The 20,066-nt window shown below is 34.5% G+C and overlaps 3 protein-coding genes across 5 annotated transcripts; 1 reads left to right on the forward strand and 2 right to left on the reverse strand.

Moving 5' to 3' along the window:
- Positions 1-2,794: 2,794 nt before the first annotated feature.
- Positions 2,795-5,865, reverse strand: TEL1 (terminal EAR1-like 1). Of its 2 annotated transcripts, XM_012230157.4 has the most exons (5): positions 4,781-5,856; positions 3,769-4,471; positions 3,543-3,662; positions 3,297-3,438; positions 2,795-3,193 (listed from the first exon to the last, which is right to left on the reverse strand). In XM_012230157.4, exons 1-5 carry the CDS (start codon positions 5,508-5,510, stop codon positions 2,939-2,941), a joined length of 1,950 nt encoding a protein of 649 aa, XP_012085547.1. In that variant the 5' UTR covers positions 5,511-5,856; the 3' UTR covers positions 2,795-2,938. The 2 variants fall into 2 exon arrangements, with proteins under 2 accessions (XP_012085547.1, XP_020539261.1); XM_020683602.3 differs by lacking the exon at positions 3,543-3,662 and having other exon boundaries at positions 4,781-5,865.
- A 4,337-nt stretch (positions 5,866-10,202) lies between these two features.
- LOC105644711 (Pyridoxal-5'-phosphate-dependent enzyme family protein) lies at positions 10,203-14,701 on the reverse strand. The gene is made up of 7 exons (XM_012230156.4): positions 14,553-14,701; positions 13,550-13,876; positions 13,132-13,174; positions 12,641-12,988; positions 11,939-12,068; positions 11,449-11,625; positions 10,203-10,642 (listed from the first exon to the last, which is right to left on the reverse strand). Exons 1-7 carry the CDS (start codon positions 14,622-14,624, stop codon positions 10,381-10,383), a joined length of 1,359 nt encoding a protein of 452 aa, XP_012085546.1. The 5' UTR covers positions 14,625-14,701; the 3' UTR covers positions 10,203-10,380.
- Positions 14,702-14,834: 133 nt separating this feature from the next.
- LOC105644709 (ARM repeat superfamily protein) lies at positions 14,835-20,017 on the forward strand. Of its 2 annotated transcripts, XM_089719754.1 has the most exons (16): positions 14,844-15,058; positions 15,136-15,406; positions 15,597-15,773; positions 15,887-16,011; positions 16,100-16,244; positions 16,522-16,671; positions 16,778-16,831; positions 17,177-17,272; positions 17,372-17,431; positions 17,576-17,650; positions 17,732-17,785; positions 17,980-18,081; positions 18,195-18,839; positions 18,990-19,088; positions 19,189-19,296; positions 19,746-20,017. In XM_089719754.1, the coding sequence occupies exons 2-16, from the start codon at positions 15,254-15,256 to the stop codon at positions 19,893-19,895; spliced, it is 2,193 nt and encodes a 730-aa protein (XP_089575880.1). In that variant the 5' UTR covers positions 14,844-15,058; positions 15,136-15,253; the 3' UTR covers positions 19,896-20,017. The 2 variants fall into 2 exon arrangements, with proteins under 2 accessions (XP_089575879.1, XP_089575880.1); XM_089719753.1 differs by having other exon boundaries at positions 14,835-15,406.
- Positions 20,018-20,066: the final 49 nt, after the last annotated feature.

Raw genomic sequence — 20,066 nt, forward strand, 5'->3', positions numbered from 1 at the left:
TCTAAATTCACCATCTTATAAGAGTTAATCAAGAGAGAATCGTAGTCTTTTTTTTTTTTTTTTAATTGATGTCTAATTCTTTTAAAAACTATAATAAAAAAAAATTTAATATAGTATTAATTTAGTTATGGTTAGAGTTAAATTTAATATTAGAAGGGCATAATGCCTAATTAAGTATATATTAATTAATAAGATATGTGGTTTATTGTAGCCAAATTAATTTAAGTACAAGTCACATGTCAATGACCCTCCAAGTTATGAACTGAGAATAATCAGAGATAATTCAAGTGTGGTGTTGATCAATCACCGTTATAATTAAACTGCTCAAACCATCCAAATTGATCTAAACCATCGTCATTGATTTGGTTTATATAAAACTTTTAGACCGAATCAAACCAAATCAAGAACATCCATAGTTCACAGTTCATAGTAGAAAGCAAACAGCAAACAACAAGCAGAATATAACTGGTGGATAATGTTTGTAGGTTTTGGTTGTGAATAACGTAAAGGATGGTAACGACTAACTAACCGGAGATTTTTGTCTTTTGCATGGGAATTGCTCAAGTTATATTATTAGGTGGCAGGAATCCTATGGTCCACGTGTCAAACCCCCCGCTCATTATTGGCTAAGTGTATTGAATTAGCCAGGAAGGCAACTCAGGATATATTTTATGACATGATCCGTCTTTGGACGATGATCTTAAGGCTCTTTTGATATCAAATAGATATTGGCATTGAAAATTATTTTTAAAAAAATTTTTTTAATATAGTAATTAAATAATAGTAATTCAATTGAAACTGCATTAGATATGCTCTAACGAGGAAGGGGTGGATAGACAATTGTGTCCAATGACGTGAAAGAAAGTAATAAAAAATAAAAAAAAGGTGCATTTAGGGTTCATAGGCTGTATGTGTCTGCACAGCACCTGAGGCCATAGGGATCAAAGTCAAAAGAGTCTTTGGCCACAAGTAATGCCACCTGTAAGAAATTGTAATACGTGGCATAGGATTCTTAATCCTAACCTGACCTGCCAGCAATCACGTGCCGCGCATCTGATATCTTCTTCTTTGGAGGTCTATAACCAAACCACCCAACAACTTCACTGGACGTGTAGATATCCGAGCCCTACTATATTAGCTTTAGCTGTATTTTACTTTCTTTTCTAATAATGGAAATTTATAACGTAACATCTTAAATTTAATAACTGTAAAAAAGAAATATTAAATGCATATATAATTATTATTCTCTAATTTAACAGTGCAACTTATTCTAAGAATTCCATCAAATTAAAAAAAAAAAAGAATTATTCTTAAGAAAAATGAAAATTGAACTATATTAAATTCAAAATCAGTCAAATTGTTCTTAAGTAACCATTTTTATTTTTTTTACAAGATCTTAATTAAAAAAATCTATAATACAGAATAACAAATTAGAAAAGGGGAAGAGAGAGAAAATTTTTTATTATAGGTGAAATAACAATAATTATAATGAAGCAAAATGTTTAAAAAATACATATCAATAAATTTTAGCTCGTTAATATTATAAATGTCTCAAAATTCAAATTCAACCATAATTAATCAACTTAGTAAATTATATTCATATTTTCATATTTATAAAAAAAAAAAAATTCACTTATTATTTTAATTAATACCTTGTTGGCATGGGATGAGCAATTCGTTAATAATAAATGTGTACAATATTTAGAATTTAGAGACAAGAGGCATATAATAGGCGAAAGGGAAATTTCAATTTTGATATATACGAATACGAAGTACCACCTATGCCAATCTTATGACCAAACAAAGGTCAAGCTATATCTATATGCCTATCTCTGTACCCTAAACAAACCAAAGCGGTTCTATGTTTGCTGACACAAAAACATGCAAATAATGTCTTTATATCCCAAAATTTCAATCACATAATTATAAAAATATCTACCAATTAAATCACAATTTTTTTTCTACACCCAATTAAAACGACCGAAATAAATTAATTTAAATTGTTGATTAATACAGTTTGGGTTTTACTTATATAAATTGATTATATATTAAACTATTTGAAACAAAAAAACTAATTGGTATGTTATAGTAGAGCCAAACAATATATAGCAAGACCTAGTACAGTACCCTCTAATCTAAGCCCAACAAGGAAAGCTGAAGCTTAAAAGTAACTGCAACTCATCAGAGGACCCAAACAGACCCTAGACCGAAAATCAGTCAAACAAAAGTATATGAACAATAATAGAACACAGTGACGTACACATACTGTCTATTATATGCCACCCATCTGCCCGCCATTTAACGGCAGGTGCTGGGTGGCTCCTCTTAGTCCATTGGTCTCTTCACTCTCCCTCTCTCTCTCTCTCTCTCTCCTTCCAATGTTCAAATTTGGATGACATGTATTCTACTCTATACGTATTTCAATTAATATTATAGTTTATTTATCAATAATTTGAAAAATAAGCAAAAAAAAAAAAAAAAGAAGAAGAAAGTGATCTTCTTGGTTAAACTTCTTCCATGCTACAAGTCTTACACTTATAATAACCAAAGAAAAACAAAAGAGTTAACTTGTAATTAATTCTTTGCTAATACCCTAGCAACTTCAAAGTACAAATACAAAGATTACACCGAGAGTTGAGTTAATAATGAGGTGATGGTGGTCAGGCCAAGGTCAGGTGAGCTGACCTGAAGTTGACAGGAAAGCTTGACTATGCTGTGAGAGGGTGAGGAAGGGCTATACATCCATATACGAGAGAACTAGCGAAGATGGCTCGGAGCTCAACAAGGACCTCATTGGGTGCAGCTGTGTTGATCACAGCTAAAGCTTTCCAGTTCCAAGAGAGAATCATCGCCTCTATTTTTCCTTCTATTTTTGGCTGTCACTGCTACTGTCTTTGTCGTCATCACCCATATCGCCGCCGTTTCGGCTGCTGTAGCTCTAGCTGTAGCTGCTGCTGCGGTTGAGGTCTTCTTCATCTTCTCCTTCTTCTTGGTCAGTATCTTTGTCTTTGAGATCAGTAGGGTCCATCGGAAAACCAAGAATCACGGGAAGGTTTTGCTTTTGACCGACAATGGGTTGAGGGTCCGACAGTTGCCTTCCGTCTCTCGGAGGTGAAAACACCACTGGCAGGTAATGATCCATCTCGCAAGGGAACTTTGAGTTCTTGAAGTGCTCTTTTAAAGCTTCTAATCCCTTCATTCAAATATATATAATATATATATTCCCATACCATAGGGATTCAGATGCAAACACTCACTAATTAAAAAGTCTGTAGAAAATAAGAAATTATATATACCTGAACTCTGGCGTAAGTGACTTCACAGATTTTTCTAGAATTGAAGACCTCCCAATGCTGATGGTGAAAAGCCTTGTAAAGTCTCCTTGTTGCCTGGGGAGAAGTCATGTTCACGAACCCATATCCCACATTGCATTTGTTACTGTTTTTAATCACAGTTAACCCAAAATAGAAAATGAGAAAACAGCATATCCACATCAATGCTTGAAGGGGGAAAAAAAAGGCCAAATAAGAAAAATAAATCACTTGAAATCAATTGGGAGATAGACAAAATCGTAGGAGGACAAGGGCTGGTCCTGGCCGTCGGCAATCTGCTCGTTGCAGTGAATGCAGTGGTTGTCTAGCATGTTCAAGAGCAACTTCTGACTGCAATTATTCAAACCAAGGAATCCCAAATGGTATGCAATCTTCAAAAACAAATCACCATGAGGGAAAAAAGAAAAGAAAAAAGAAATATATATAGGAGACCAACCTGTACTTGTTGGGTATGTTCTTGATCATGACAGTGGTCCTAGAATCACTACAATTCGATTCCACCATAGCATCTTCATTTATTAGAAAACGAGTATCAAATTTCTTTGTTTGTCTGCTCTTCCATGGCCTACTTTTATGTTGCTGTTTTGTAGATGCAGCACAAGTCTCCTTATTCAGACTTTTCTTTGCATTTCTCTTTGAAGACCCATCACTAACTTTATCAGCAACTCCATCTCCGTCTCCGCCACTTATTGACAAACAAACCATGGAATCTTCAATTGAACTCTTATCGTTAATATTCTCGTTAGGGTTTCCTTTGCTAAAATTCGATATTTTCTTCGCAGAGGAGGATTGTGTTTGAGCAAGAAATGCTCGCGGAGGAATATTAGAAGGTGAACGGCTGGAGAATCTTCTAGGCAATGGTGGAGGTGGAGGTGGAGGTGGAGAAAGAGGAGGCTGTGGTGGAGCATACCTTGAAAATTTTGCATTCGCGATTGTATTATTAATGGAAGTGGTTTTAGAGGCATTGAAAAACCTTCTGCTATAACCACCAGGGCGACTAAACTCAATAACAACTTGTTTGCCATAAATTTCTTTTCCATTCATCTCTCTAAGAGCCTTAGCTGCGTCTCTTATATCATAAAACTCTACAAATCTTTGTTGCTTCTTTAATGGCGTCTCCCTCAATTCCTTGACAGAACCTGTAATCCAAGAGCAAAATAATTAAAGAAAAAAAATAATATAATAATAATAATTAAAATCCACGCAGTAAATAACAAAATCAAACTATGAAGAAGTTGTTTTTTGTTCCTGTCTTCTGGAAAGATATCAATTATGGAGACACATAAAGAGGACGAAAGAGACCCATCGTATTGAACAAACTGACAAATCCATCCAAAAGTAATAATCAAACGCTTGCAGATCTTAGAAGCCTATAGTCTCACTGAAGCAAAATAAAATGCATAAAGATCAAAAATTTCATAGCCAAAAAGAAAAGACATGTGATATACCAAAAGCTTGGAAAATTTCTTCCAGGGAAGAAGTAGAAACATTCGGGTCTAAATTGAAAACAACTATTGTCCCTTGGTTATGCCCGTCTGGAACGGTGTTACATGGCGGAATAATAAATTGGGCCCACACTGCACAACCAGCAATGAGTCCACGCGCCGCTGGTGGCGGTGGTGCAAGTAAGTTCTCTCCTGGTCCAAGAAATCCAGGACTTTGCTCCAAGGTAGCGAAGAGATTTCTTATCCTGGTTTGCTGGTGCATGTGTTGCTCTCGTACCTCCTTTAAGGCTTGCTCTGCATGTCTAAGATCGTAGAAATGGACGGTTACGATTCCATCACAAATTCTCTCCATCTGAACCCCTCTTACTTCTCCAAATACTTCTAATTCTCTCCTAATCATCGACTCGCTTACATCGGTCGGTACCAAATTCAGCACTAGTGTTCGCGTTGGCGCCGCCGACTGTGGCGGGAGAGGCGGGGCGGTGCTAACGTATGCTGGAGGACTAGTATGATACTGCGGGTACCCTACAACTCCTCCATCACTAAACGGCACAGCTTGAGGAGCGTAGGGATAGTAGAGCTGGTGCGGGGGAGGTGGTGGTGGCAGTGGGGGCGGTCCGAAGAGAGGAATTTGTTGAGTGAAGTTAACGTTGCTAGGATTATTTCTTGGTCTGAACTCTTGGGCTCTTGGGTCTAAACTCCCCGGAAAGCGGACAATACCGGTTTCGCCCATAGTGGTGGTCTTTCGATAAACCGCTATAAAGAATGGAAAAAACAGTTTTCCGATGAAGGGAAAGTTCTCAGCGGAACTAATAGTACATTTGTTTGCTAGCTTCTCTCTAAGTATCTTCACTCAAGAAAGAAAGTCTTGAGTGGAAAAAGCAGAAATAGATTTCCTTTTCTTCTCAGCTTTCTTATCAAGCCAAAGTTGCCAAAAATGTCCTTTCCCATTTATTTTGCATTTCTGTTTTTATACATAGAGAGACGATAATGCCCTTGAGCGAGTTCTTGAAAAGTGCGACCTTTTTATAGCTGTGATTGTGATTTGATTTGGGTCATCGTGGGGGTGGTGGTGGAGGAGGAGGAAGGTGGCGGTGATGGGGTTGAGAAAGGAGTTGGACCGTACACGTGGCGGTGGAGGAACGGTGAATGGAGAGGGGAGACCGAAGGTACAATATTGCAAAAGCACAAAAGCCAAAAGGTCGGCCAAAAACTGGAGGGTAATAATGGGCCTGGTGAGTATAGTACTTTTCATGTGGATATTTTGACTACTCGTATACTTTATTTGTGCACCCTATTATTTTTCTGTCTTACTCGTTCGATACACATTTTCTTTTTTCTCTTTATCCTTTTTAATTCTATTAACATTTCAACCATTAAATTAAATTTTATTAATATTTATTAACAAAATGGTTGAATGAATAAATTTTATTTACTATAATTTATAAAGATAAATATTTGAAATCTAAAATAATTATAATTAAAAAAATTCATTTACCAACAAATATGGAGATAAGTGATTAGACACCTTTTTTTTTTAAAAAAAAGATTGAGATTTCATTTTAACGCATGAAGTAAATCGTTGGAAACATTTTATTTCATCTCTTAAAATTAGTTATTTTGATAACTGTAAACAGTTATAATAATATTTAATTATTAATTGTCTGAATAGTTTTTTATGAAATGCTAAAAATTAAACGTTTTTTTATTATTAGTGTTTGCTTTTTTTTTTTTTTTTTCTGTTTTATGTATTGTGGTTAGAGAAATATGAAGCTATAGAAAAAGAGTCAAAAAATGGAAAAAAGGGGTGATGTCTATAATAGGTAGTGTAGGGTGCAGAGTTGATGAATACTTAGGTGGGAATTTACTGGAAAAAGGTACAGGGCAAGTGATCTTAGACTTGCTCAATTTGGAATCAAGTTAAAATGGAATTTGAGTTGGCAAATATCATAGTTGGATTGGATTCAAACATTTAAACTTTTTGCTATTTATTCTTCTTTTTTTGGAAGTGCCAAAACTTCCAATTACTCTTTCATCTCCTCCTGCTTTCACTCTTATTTTTCTTAATATATTATTAAAAAAAAAGAGTAAAATAAAAATAATTTTTTAAAAATTATTATTATTATTAATTTGATTCATAAATAAAAACATAGATTCCATTTAAACAAATCAATCACATTTCAAAATTGTCTCGTAGTAATAAGGGCAATGATATTTGGCAAAACAGAAAATATTAATTCATTAATATTGAGAATGTGAAATTGCCCTTTTATTTAATTATATTAAACAATGTATTTTGATTTATTCTTTCCTTTTTTTCCAAAATCATAATATTATTGCTGCTCCTTGAAATCAAACCATTGTGACAATATTAAAATCAAATCCAAGAAATACAAAATCATCTAAATAAAGAAACAATAACAATATAACAAATAAATCATTAAGCACCAAGAATAATATCATGTAAAAACAATATTATTTAGCAAAAACCAAAATTTAAGAACATTCTTAATTAGACTCCTATATTTCTAAAAATACAAATGAGAATATTATTTTGAAATATTCAAAAAGGAAATTGAAACTATAATTTTGAGACGGAGAAAATAATATGTATTTATTATTACGATGAAAACCAAATAATTATAATTAGTTCAACTTTGTTGAAAAATAGTATTTGATTAAAATTTTAAAAATTAACTGTTTTTTTTTTCTTATATTAAAATATTAATTTTTCACATTTAATCTTATAAAGTATTACTCGGACATAGAAAACCCAGTACTGGCTTTTTATAAAACATGTTCAATTGATAATTTTTTTTTTAAGTTCCCAAAACATAGTTAATATTTAATTTTTGTACGTACTAAAAACTACTAAGTATGTGGTAGATTCTAATGTGAGGTCCAACATGAGATTTCCAATGCCCCCACTAACTCAAATCCATGTAATTTATTAGTAACATTGTTACTTGCCCACACGTTTTGTCTCCCACTCCATTTCAAAATATCATCTTATAGGCCGCGTTGTCAACAGTTTTTTTTTAAAGGAGATTTTAGCATTTTGACCCGTGTTATTATTTACAGTGTTAGAAAATATAACATTTATACTCGTTTTATAAAAAATTAATCTATATAACATTAATATTTCGTGAAAAGTTACTCAAATATTTAAAATATGTAAATAATTGTGAGCTCTCAATTTATTTGGTCAGATAATAATAAAGTAAATATATTTATTTTGAATTGTATCTATAAATTTTTAGATATCCGAATTATAAAAATAAAACAATATATTATACTTCTCTTTCCCTAACATAAATAGGTAAAAATACCACTCAAGCTGCTTTCGAATTCTTTATTCTGTATTACTGTATTATTGGTAGCAGTTACAATAATTTAAAAGCACGTTAAAAAAACATTACAATCCACAATAAATAAAAATATATGTTAGAACGTATATAGGAAATGAAAGTTGGGACTTTAGAGTGAAAGGACATCACCCTTTTAGTGAGGGGTAGAAGATGATTAGTAAATTGTTAATTAATTTACAAAATTTGAGAATTATAATTGAATTACTATTCCATCATGTTTAAATTTTAGAATTAATCATAAGATAATTTGGATAATAATGATTATAGGGACCTAGTTTAGGATGTGTTAGTGTTACTGTGTTCCCCATTTCCTCCACAGGAGTTCATGGGCCATTTTAGCTTCTCTCTTTTCAGTGCAGAAAAAGCAATTGAAAGGGATGTTTGCTTTTTTATTTATTTATTTATTTATTTATTTATTTACTGCAACAACTTCTTTTAGCCATAAAACATTCCATATGTTGTTCCTCAATTAGACCCACATTTTGTAAATGGTGGAATATATGTCTAAGAGATAAGATCTTATCTTCCATTAAAATAAAACTAGTGCTCATCAAATTCTTCAATAATTCCTTTTCTTTCATTTCAACTTACACATGTCTAATACTATTAAATTACATCTAATTATTATTTTTTTCAAAAAATTACACTTGATAAGTACTTGAATTTGTAAAATCTTTTCAAATAAACATCTAAATTTATAAAATTAAACCTATTAAATACTTATTAAATAGTTAAAAAATATATAAAAATTATTATTAATCACATTTTAAATCAGTATTTTACATATAAAATTCAAAAAAACAAAAAAATTATACATTCCATAGTACTTCACGAAACATAAGCTTGGAATGATTGGGTGAGCAAAAAGGATTTGATTGCTTATTATTAGAAAAATAAGAATAGAAAAAGCAATGAATGAAGATGAAAAAGAAAGCTACAAACAAGCCAGGAGACAAAAGCTTAATGGGACCATACTCAATTGCTCCCCTTGTTATATGGAACTCTGCTTCCTGTCCATGCCCATCTTCTTGTTTTGGACCGAACTAATTAATAATAATAAAATCAAAAGCCACCACAAATTGTAAGTTAGAAGAAGAAGGAGAAGAAGAAAAAAGAAATTGAAAAATATTTGGACATGTGTGCTTATTGTGGCGAATCGTTTCTTGGTGTTGTGTTGGGACAAAATGGTTTATTTTAGTATTAGATTAATATTGAGAAATGACACTGCAACCAAGAATGTTCAAACATTATATTATATATATATATATTTGGTGAAGCTGCCATTGCCAATGTATAAAATACTATAATAACAAATGGGTTCCCTAATTCCAAGAATTTACTGTCACATGCACTGTTCATCAGTCATCCCCATTCCTATTCCTAACCACTAAACCTCCAACTAACAAGCAACAGTACAATCATGATATTCACTCAGTTATGAAGAAAAAAGAAACACATTGGAACAAATTTTATATTATATATATATATATATATATAATATAAAATAGCCCACTAGAAGGAAATTGAGTTTAAACCCAAAATTTGACCACTAATACAAATCCATTTTTAGATAGAAACTGAAAATTTGAAGGAAATTGAGCTTAAACCTAAAATATGATCACTGGACTAACCCTAGATGGTTACAAGTAGCAAGTGCTTGTCTAATTTATTGTAGGCAGGTACGTAAAGGCAATCAATTGAAATGACATGATATTTATTGGTAAGTTGAAAGCTAGGTTATAGGCTTCATTCCTAGATTAAAAGAAAAAAATAAAAAAAGAAAATGTTACTAATTAATTAAACAATAAAAATTTCAAGTAATCACAAGTATTTTTGTTTTTTTTTTTTTTAAAGTTCATGATTAACGTTTATTAGAAAGAAAAATGAATAGAACTGTAAGTTCACAACATTAGCTTTGGTTTATAACTCAACAGGTGTTTCGATGTACACAAATTCATTGCACAAAATGAGAATTTTTGGATTCGGAAAAAAAGGCTACGGCCCAAAGTAATTGGGACTGGCCCAAGCACAATAAAGACAAAAAATCCAGCCCAAGGTCAAGAACAGATCAGCTAACAAGTTAAAGCACTAATAAGGAAAACCAAGAGAATTCTTGTCCTCAAATTACAAGATAATGTGCAAGTGCGCAAGCACATGCACATACACAGCTACAACTTAGATTACAAGAACGAGAAATTTTTTACACCAAAATTTCCATGTTTCTGATCTACAACATTAATCATCTGCAACTTTTACAGCAGATAATCCATCTCTGAGGTTACGGAAATAAGTTTTGTACCTCTGTGCTAAACCAAAAATGCCGAGAGTTCCCCCTGTGTGAAGCATTACCACTTCTGCACCCCCTTTTGTTTTCTCCTTACTCAGTTGGATTGTCATTTCCCAAGCAGCTAAAGTATACACAGGATCAACCAGAATGCCAGTTTGTTGTGCAATTTGTTGGCACGCCTCTAGCTCTCCTTCCAATACATTGCCAAATCTGTGGGAGAGACAGAGGAGCCATCTTAATAAATAAGTGAAAGAAACACATCGGAAAACAACTAATTCCTATGAAACTACACTCTGTAGATGTCTAATATTCTAAATTATATGCATATGCCATCTGACAGGGAGCAAGGATTAATTAAACTTAGAAATATGCAAGCCGAGTTCCTGCACATTCTCCATTCTCCTCTTGGAGACTATGGCCAGTTTGCCTTAAGGGTTGTATTTTATTATGAATAATTCAGTAAAGGACTATGCGGCACAAATGACCTTCAAGGTGGTCACGTTAGAAAGCATTTTAAGCAAAGAGATAGCCCTCATGGCTCATACTAAATACGAAATTACAGAAGGATTGTTAAGGAGGTGCCTAATCTCTACGTAAAGCATATAAAAAGGAAAAAGGGGCTCATCATTTTGACACATTCATATCAAACCATAATTTCCCCCAATTACATAGGAAACCCCATCAGCTAATTCTTTTGTTTACTCGTAATTTGCAATTGACAATTCCCTCTCTTTAATTTTATCTCAGAATTCTTTTCCTTTTCTGCATCTTCTAACTTTGGGAAAAAATGTAAATACAGTATTTTTGTTATTCCACAGCTACAGAATACATCTTATAATTGATTATCCCAGTAAAAGAAAAAAAATCCATATCTAACATATCTATCTTAAGCAACGATTTTCATACTTCATCAGGTTGAACACCAGATTAAACAGATTTTAAGTGAGGGAACGGTTTGGGGGAAAGAGAAATCTAAATTTGAAAGAACATTAATGTTAACCAAAATTGTTACTCACTTTCTCCTATGGCTGCGCTCTACCCAATGAACAATTCCACCATGGACTTCATTTAAGCAATGATCGATGAGATGAAAACCAAATCGTGTCCTGAACTCAGAAATCAAGTGTTTTTCCCTTTGTCTGTATGCATCAACTGTTTCAACCAGCAATACCGCAGTTACTTCCCAAGGGAGCCTGAGGGAGCAACAGCAATAGTTACAATATATATATGTATGTTCTAGGCTTCAATAAAAAATTTGATCAGTAAAGTATTTTAAATCTAGGCCCTAGGATTAATTAACTTCATAAATAATATTCATTTAATAATTGGCGCCATAATAAGTTGGACTTGCTTGTAACATAATTTTGAGTTTCTCTTCCCATTATAAACCATTTACTTGCTATTTAACATAGTAGTACCCCACATATTATTTTCCAACATAGTTGCATAATCATTCAGAAAGTTATTCAATTCAACCAAAAGGATGTAATGCAAAGTGAAACCAACCCAAAACATAAGGCTCCAAGTCCCAAGCCAATTGCCGTTGTACCAGTCCCAGCATCTACAACCAATTTTATGGGTCTCTTTTTTCCAAGTAAATGATCCTGGCATAAGTACTCTACCAGGCGAATGACACCTATACCAAAAAAAAAACCCATATTTCAGAAATTGTTAAAAATTAACTCGTAACAAGATCAATGATAAAATCCAATTTGGTAAGAGTGTGATACTTCTGTGAAGACAGCATTCTTTAGAAAAAAAAAAAAAGGACACTTAAATCATTCAAAAATCAAGTAGAAAATGCATACCACTAACCTTGGTCCGTAAAGGAAATCTAGAAATTTTTGAAGACAACTACAGAATTATAACGTAGTGTTTTCACATCTTTATGTGGAAGACTACCAAATACATGAGCCTGAGGGTAACACATCAAGTTCTGTAGTTCATGAAGATTCCAATTATATTTGATATTAGGACCTCGAGGTTCTAGATTCAGAGAAAATGTATTCATGCTGAGGCCCTAGCGACCAATTTTTACCCTGATCATAAGTATATAAATAAAATTCTTTATGGACAGAATGCTATAGCATCTCATTTTGACCCAACAGAAAAAGAAAATGGAGAAATCCTTAGTCAGATTTGATCATAAGCACACAAATGAAAATGCAATCACAATGCTTTATGGCAAAAATATTGTGTATCATTTACCTAGTAATGCTACAGCATCACCAGCTCCTTCATTGACAATCAAAACCTTCTTTAGATGGTTCTCAATGCTTGTACGTCCATCCATTTGCTCTGAGTTCAAAGCATTAGATGTCTGGTTTGTGAAAAAGGTCTCAAGGATATCATCACACCATAAAACATGACCAGTATTTCCTGCCACCAAATTAGCATGGTTCTTCAGCATGCTCTTCCTATGGGCATAAAGATTTCTTGGAACATAGGTTACGTTTCCATGTAATGTTGAAATCAGGTTATAGCCAGTCAGGACTTCAGGTTGCTCCCCTCTCAGAAGCAAATGTGAATTTAATCCTGCCTCTGCACATGAAACAGCTGCAAAAACACATGTAAATTGGTTCAGGCATGGTGCAACATGGCTGTTTCAGCAAACAAATTAAAACTTGCAAGCTTGAGAAAACTCAAATAAGAGTCCAACTGTCCTACTGTTAAGTATTATGATAGCAAAAATAGCCTACCTACAGCTGCTGCATGTGCACTTTGACAGCCTCCACATGTAACCTAGAAAATGTCCCAGTTGAATGTTATTTTTCTTCACAGCCCCTAAAATAGAAAATTAATTACTTGTAACAAATATTGTCATAATTGCCTACAGATGGAAACAAGTATGAGAAAAGAATGAGTTGAGATTAATCATAAGCTTGGATCAGCAAGATCTCTTATGCCAAAACTTTAACATGAAGAAGGATGAACCCATTATATTGAAACATTTTCCAGAAACACCGTGACTATTATGCCTCTTTGCATCAATGAGATTTCCAAAAGCTCACAAGAAGTAGAAATAACACAGGGACAACCAAATGAAATGTCCACACTTTAGTACACAAACACACCTGTGACAAGAATTTCTTATATTTAAAGGGAATGTAAGCTCACCACATCAGTTACTGAATGATCCATAAGGAGTGGAAGCAATGCATCTAATTTTCTTGCTTTATTACCATTTACCAAGGGATGCAACAAATCATCCCTCACAATATAGAAGGATGGATTTTGACTGTCTTTCTCCACCACACGATCTCCAAAATAGGAGCAAGATCTGTTTATAAAAGAAACATCAGCAAATAGTCCTGCTGTGTGTTGTCCTTGAAGGGGCAAAAGCATTACTTGGTGAATTTTGGTATCAGGAATATGCAGCATCCATTTTCTGTTAAGCATGTTTGACAACAACTCTTCACCACTCAGTTTGACCTCAGAAAAACCCTGCCAATGAGCGTAGAAATATTATTTTCTAGTCTAAATTCAGCAAATCTTCTTTTACAGAGGAAAAAGATAGCTCCATCAACGATTTCGATTTTGAACACAGCTATAGACTGTGAAGGAAAAACACATCCACACTACGGGAAAACACTATCTTGTGACCTAAATTTAAAAAATTACAAATTTAGAACTACCAACAGTATCCTAAATTTTAACGAGCCATAAAGTATAGGTTATACAGATATGCACATTACACAAACAGTAAAGAACACATTTTAATCTGAAGGATCCTACACGAATCATAAAGCTTATATTCAATTACTTGGAAAAATCTGCAAGTTGGCTCCCTCGGAGAACATTGTTCACAAAGAACTTGTTAACATTAAAATTAATCTTATCATTATGACTAACAACTTATTCTGCCAAACGCAGTTGAGCTCGCTACTCATCTATATAAATAAGATATACCTATATGCATAGGAATTCTGCTTTGTCAAGGTCAGTTATGAAAGGATAAACCTCCAGATTTCGAGTAAGATGTCATTTTTGCATCACTATTAACCCAAACCATGTATATCACAAGCAATGTTCAATGGCAGCAACCACATAAATAACCAAAAAAGGTGTCGATAAAGCAAAGAAAAGAAAGCTAAGACTAAGCATGACAGAGAAACGTTACCTGAGAGCAGCAGTAGCGCCTGCTTTTCATGGCCGTGATTGCCGTTTTACTGCTTAAGCGTTGCAGTCTCATTGCAGTGGCTCAATGGAAGTGGCTCTAAATTGGAAAGATGATGCATCGTATATATCTGTTATTGTGGGCTTCAGGCCCAAAATATTTCTTCATAAACGACATTACGTACTTAAAGCTGAATGCTGACCCATAGATGACAAGCGCCTACCTAAAACTGGAATGTCGTTTGAAGGTGAAAATTGAAGACAGACAGTAAAGGAATGGTCTGGTGCGGTGAGGTATAAATGTAGTCTCCATCGAGGGTTTAATTAGGGCTTATGCATTACAGACGGGTAAATCCCAATTCCAAATCCAACTATTGGTACTCAAAGGAAGTACTTGTGGAGCTAAGTACTTCTCATCTTTTGTAGTAAAATCAAATGTCCACCGCTCTCTATCCTCTAACCGGCATGTCGTCGGAGCCGCTCTCCGCCTCTGGCCGGAGTTCCGAGAAGGTGAGCCTTCCTGCGCTACAATCCAAAATGAAAATCGATCCGCAAGGTTATGAGACTGAACTTGGCCTCCTCTACAGCCAATTCAACTCAGCTCTCGAGCTATTTCAACAGCAAGCAGCTCTCAACTTCATTTCAATCTCCTCGTCTGGTGTTTGTGCTGACCCCACCATCGCCAAGGACCTTGGGGATCGAGCAATGTTTTTGGCTCATGTGACGCCGTTTTACCCCAAGCAATTGGCCCATTTCCCGAGTCAACTCGTCGAGTTTCTCAAATCTTCTGCACGTTCCCTACCCTCGGGTCTGAGGTGTCATGTTACTCAAGCTTTGATTCTTTTACTTAATCGAAAGGTACTACTTTTTTTTTCAGATGAAATGAAGTATTTTTCCTTTTCTTCGGTTCTTTAAGCAATTCTTTTGGGAGCTGCCAAAGGAAATTATTGGATTTAGATTCTATTGTATATGGTTTCTTGGCAACCAAAAATGCAGTTGTATGTTTTATTGAAGTATTGAATTTGATTCAAGTCTTTTTAACTGCTAGATGGTTGATATCAGTGAAACACTTGCATTGTTCATGGAGCTTCAAACTCTGGGAGATAGGAATTTGAGAAAATTGGCATTCTCTCATGTTGTTCATAGCATTAGACGCATGAATAAGAAGCACAAAAATGAAGCTAAGAATCGGGTGCTTCAGAATATCTTGTTTGCAATGCTACAGGTTTCTAATTCCTTTTTCTTTTTGCCTTTTCTTCTCAAGCTCTTTTTTTTTTTTTTTTGTTTTTTTTTGGGATTTGTTGTGCTTATATCATGGAGTTGCCCCCGTTCTAATAGCAAGAGGATGAGGCAAGAGCTAAGAGATCTCTTATCACACTATGTGAGTTTCACCGGAGAAAGGTGTGGTTCGATGACAGAACAGCAAATGCTATTTGTATGGCATGTTTTCATTCATCATCTAGGTATGCCTTTTGGGTTTAGACAGTTGACATGTACTTTCTTTTTTCTTTTCAGCTTTTTAACATTTCTGATTGCATTCGAATTTTTCAGGATCATGATTGCTGCCCTATCATTTCTTCTAGATTACGAGAAGATTGAGGGTGACGATAGTGATGATAGTGATGCTGCAAGCAGTGATGATGATACAAATCCTCAAAGTTCTCAAGCTGCCCTCAGTAAGGAGGCTATTTATAAGGTTAGTTGCATCCTCTGAGTTGGAATGCAGTGTGCTTAGTTGCTTATATACCCTGATACTTATGTGGATGCACTAAACAGCTTAGTGATGACGATTTGATTTCTATTGCAATTTTTTAAGGAGCTCAAGTTAAGACATTAATTTTCTGTTTTATATAATTTGAAAAACAGGAAACTTACCCTTTTGCAGCTCTTCATTTACCCTTACAGAATCTTGAGGGTTTGAGGAGATGACTCGGGGCATGTTTGTAACATTTTTGTTTTCTTTTAAATTTCAGGCACATCATAAAGGCACAGTATCCAGTAAAAAGAAAAAGAAAGCAAAACTGCAGCGTGCCATCCGTAGCATGAAAAGGCAGCAACGCCTGTCATCAGAAAAAAGCAGTTCTAATTATTATTCACCACTTAATCATCTTAAAGATGCACAGGTTCCCCACTAATCTTGTTATCATATCTTACAGTTGACTTTTACCCATAGATATGGAAGCTTACATGTAGAATAATAAAAGAGATATTAAGATTTTTTACTCTCAGGGATTTGCTGAGAAGTTGTTTTCTCGCCTTCAGACTTGCAATGAACGCTTTGAGGTGATGACCTTTTTTATATATTGTCTTGCCTTTTGGCAGATTTTGTTTATCCTGCATTGGTATGTGGACCATATTTTCCAGTATCATTTGTGATAATTGGATTTTCTTTGTCTGTCCTTGTATCTAGGGTTCAATATGAAAACAAATTTGTGCACACAGACGTGTCCCTGTATTTCTTAGGACTTTAGTGAATAAATAACAAAGCAAAATGAGCCAAAAGTGAGGAAAATGTTAGAATGGGAGAATTAAATGGAGATCCTCCTTCTGCAAATGATATGCCAGCCTTCAGATTTCAGAAAAACATGGAAGTTTTATTTTGATTATTAAGCCTTTTGCAAATCTCAGGTTAAGATGATGATGTTGAAATTAGTTGCTCGAACTGTTGGACTGCACCGCTTGATGTTGTTGAACTTTTACCCTTTTCTTCAGAAATATGTGCAGGTATTTTATGTGATTTTTTTGTTACTGTAATTAATGGAAATGTTATAATGGGCTTCACTCTTCTCTTTTTCTGACCTAATACTGCATTGGTCTGTGCAGCCACATCAACGTGATATCACAAATTTACTTGCTGCTGCTGTCCAATCATGCCATGATATGGTACGCTTCTGCTTTTTGATTGATTATATGCAATGCTGCCTTTATTTATTTATTTTTACTTATAACCGCTCTCTCATTCTGGCCTTCTTATTTTGACTTTCTAGGATTCCTGTCTTGCTAATTCAAATAACCTTGTTTGTCCAGGTTCCTCCAGATGCAGTTGAACCGCTATTCAAACAAATAGTAAATCAATTTGTACATGATCGATCCCGTACAGAGGTAAATGTTTTGGTTTGCTTTATTATTCTTGTTGTCTTCAAGAAATCACTTCCTGTCATTAAATTGACTTGCTTCTTCCAGGCTATCGCTGTTGGATTGAATGTGATAAGGGAAATATGTTTGCGTATGCCTCTGGTAACTAAATCTATCATTTCATATAGATAACCTTCTCTGTTAATAATCTCTCTCTCTCTCTCTCTCTCTCTCTATAAAGACTGATTTGGGATTTAGTCCTTTAATTGTATGGTTTCATTCTTTTTGTTGCATTCATATTCCTCTTTAAATGGGGTCTAGTGGCATATAATTAATTTTCTGTTTCTGGTTTCTAGTTGATGACAGAAGATTTGCTGCAAGATCTTGTATTGTATAAAAAATCACATGAGAAGGCAGTTTCAGTTGCAGCTAGATCACTAATGACTTTATTTAGAGAGGTATTTGGCCTACCAACTTGAAAGGGTTATTCAATTATTCATGTGCCTTCTTTCAGCATTCATTTACATACGCTTGAATAGTTTAGAAAGATTAATTGCCTCTTTTCTTGCAGGTCTGTCCCTCTCTATTGGTTAAGAAGGATCGAGGTCGTCCTATTGATCCAAAAGCAAAGCCAAAAGCATATGGAGAAGTCAATGTTGTCAGCAATATACCTGATCTCGAGTTATTACAGGATGATGAGGAGGAGGAGGAGGAGGGGGAGGGGGAGGGGGAGGGGGAGGAGGAGGATGATGATAATGTTGATAAACCCAGTGGATTAAGTGATGCTCATGATGACATGGTTGCAAGCAGCGATGATGAAGAAAATCAGATGTACAGTGATGATTCTGGAAGTGGGGATGGTGATTTACAAGAGGACTCTGTCAATGAAGATGATGATAACAGTATTGATGAAAATGACAGTGACCAAAGTGACAGTGATGAGGAGGAGATGGAAGAGGATGATGATGCTGAGGCGCATGAAACAGCTAAGGCTTCTCTTGCAGGTGATTACTATAATACCAGGGACATGAAAGAAGACAACGAATCTAAGCCCAGTAAGAGAAAGTTTTCTGATTTTGATGGAAAACTTATTGCCGCCGACACTAGTCTTAGGGCTCTAAAACGATTGGCTGAAGAGAAGTTGAATCAAACCTCTTTAGACTCAACTGATGGCATTCTTTCTAATGAAGACTTTCAAAGGATAAAGGAACTGAAGGTATAGTTAGTTAACATTAATTTTTCTAAACAATGGATATGTTTTAACCTGTATACATAGGAAAGATTAATTCTAAATTTGTTCTCTTTATATAGCAACCTCTTAGACATTACCTGCTGGTAATTATATACATATATGTTCTATAACTAGGCAAAGAAGGAAGCTAAAATTGCTTTAGCTCGGCAAGGATTTAAAGTTGCAAGTTCTGATCAACTGAGTGTTAAGCGACTGGATCCTGCAAAGCTTGAAGTAAGTTTTCTACTTCATTGCCAATTGTAGTTTGTTTAGCTTGCTAGTCTGGCTTTGTGTGCTTCTATGATTTTTATTCACTTGATGTTGCACTTTATAGGCTCATGTGAAGAAGAAGATGAGCAAGGAAGAAAGATTGGCATTAGTGAGAGCTGGGAGAGAGGCTACAGGGAAGTACCAGGCTAGAACTGCTATTAAAAACAAAAAGGTATCTTTGTTTTTTTTTATATATATATTATTTTGTGGTTTTCATATGCCTGCTTTCTATACTTATGCTTGAGTTTGATAATCAATCAGTTTTTGGTATTAACTATGCTGTTCAAATTGTTCCGTTAAATTCAAATTGTGTTGGAATTGATCATGGCATACAGTTTTCTTATTGCTTATATAATGCAAGTGTTTTCGTACAGAAGGCAATGGCCGTGCACTAGGTGTTTCATGTTTGGTCCAATTTCTAGAACCGGGCATCTCATCCTGAGAAATTACTCTGATTTTGCCATCTTAGACCACTAGAAGTTGACATGAATTCTTAATTTTGGCTCCTTAATATTTATTAATTGTATCGAAGAGTGTCCTCATTACTCAAATTAGTAATTCTTGCATAAGATCTGTTTTTATATATGATGCTTGACAACTGTTTTTCTGGTGACTGAGCAGACTGGTGGTAAAAGTAATAGACAGAAGCAACATGAGAAGGTTATGCCCTTTGCTGCGAAAAAAGCCAGGGCAGCTAGATCTCGGGAAGAGAAGAAGAGGAAACAGAGTCGCTCTGGCAAACAATTTAGGGGGAAGAAAGCGTGGAAATAATCAGGATCGTCAGCTTTCTGTTTTTTTTTTTTTTTTTTTTTCCTTTTTCTTTTGTAAGATTTTGGCATTACATTCTTTCTTACCAAATATGATTTTGGAAAGCATATCAAGAACTTACCGCATTCTTTTCTTTTGTCATTTCTCCATCATGAATGGACATCAAAAGAAAAA

Source organism: Jatropha curcas, chromosome 3, assembly GCF_041381405.1.
Source record: "Jatropha curcas cultivar XTBG-Jc1 chromosome 3, XTBG_Jcur_1.0, whole genome shotgun sequence".
In the NCBI taxonomy this organism is placed as follows: domain Eukaryota; kingdom Viridiplantae; phylum Streptophyta; class Magnoliopsida; order Malpighiales; family Euphorbiaceae; genus Jatropha; species Jatropha curcas.

Coding starts and splice junctions, on each gene's coding strand:
- LOC105644709 (XM_089719753.1), top strand. CDS start 14,984: ATGTCCACCGCTCTCTATCCTCTAACCGGCATGTCGTCGGAGCCGCTC. Junction 15,774..15,886: donor TCTTGTTTGCAATGCTACAG/GTTTCTAATTCC, acceptor CCGTTCTAATAG/CAAGAGGATGAGGCAAGAGC. Junction 19,089..19,188: donor TGGATCCTGCAAAGCTTGAA/GTAAGTTTTCTA, acceptor TGCACTTTATAG/GCTCATGTGAAGAAGAAGAT.
- LOC105644711 (XM_012230156.4), bottom strand. CDS start 14,624: ATGAGACTGCAACGCTTAAGCAGTAAAACGGCAATCACGGCCATGAAA. Junction 13,175..13,549: donor ATCATTCAGTAACTGATGTG/GTGAGCTTACAT, acceptor GACATTTTCTAG/GTTACATGTGGAGGCTGTCA. Junction 10,643..11,448: donor GAGCGCAGCCATAGGAGAAA/GTGAGTAACAAT, acceptor TCTCTCCCACAG/ATTTGGCAATGTATTGGAAG.
- TEL1 (XM_012230157.4), bottom strand. CDS start 5,510: ATGGGCGAAACCGGTATTGTCCGCTTTCCGGGGAGTTTAGACCCAAGA. Junction 4,472..4,780: donor AGAAATTTTCCAAGCTTTTG/GTATATCACATG, acceptor CTTGGATTACAG/GTTCTGTCAAGGAATTGAGG. Junction 3,194..3,296: donor TCACTTACGCCAGAGTTCAG/GTATATATAATT, acceptor ATTTGAATGAAG/GGATTAGAAGCTTTAAAAGA.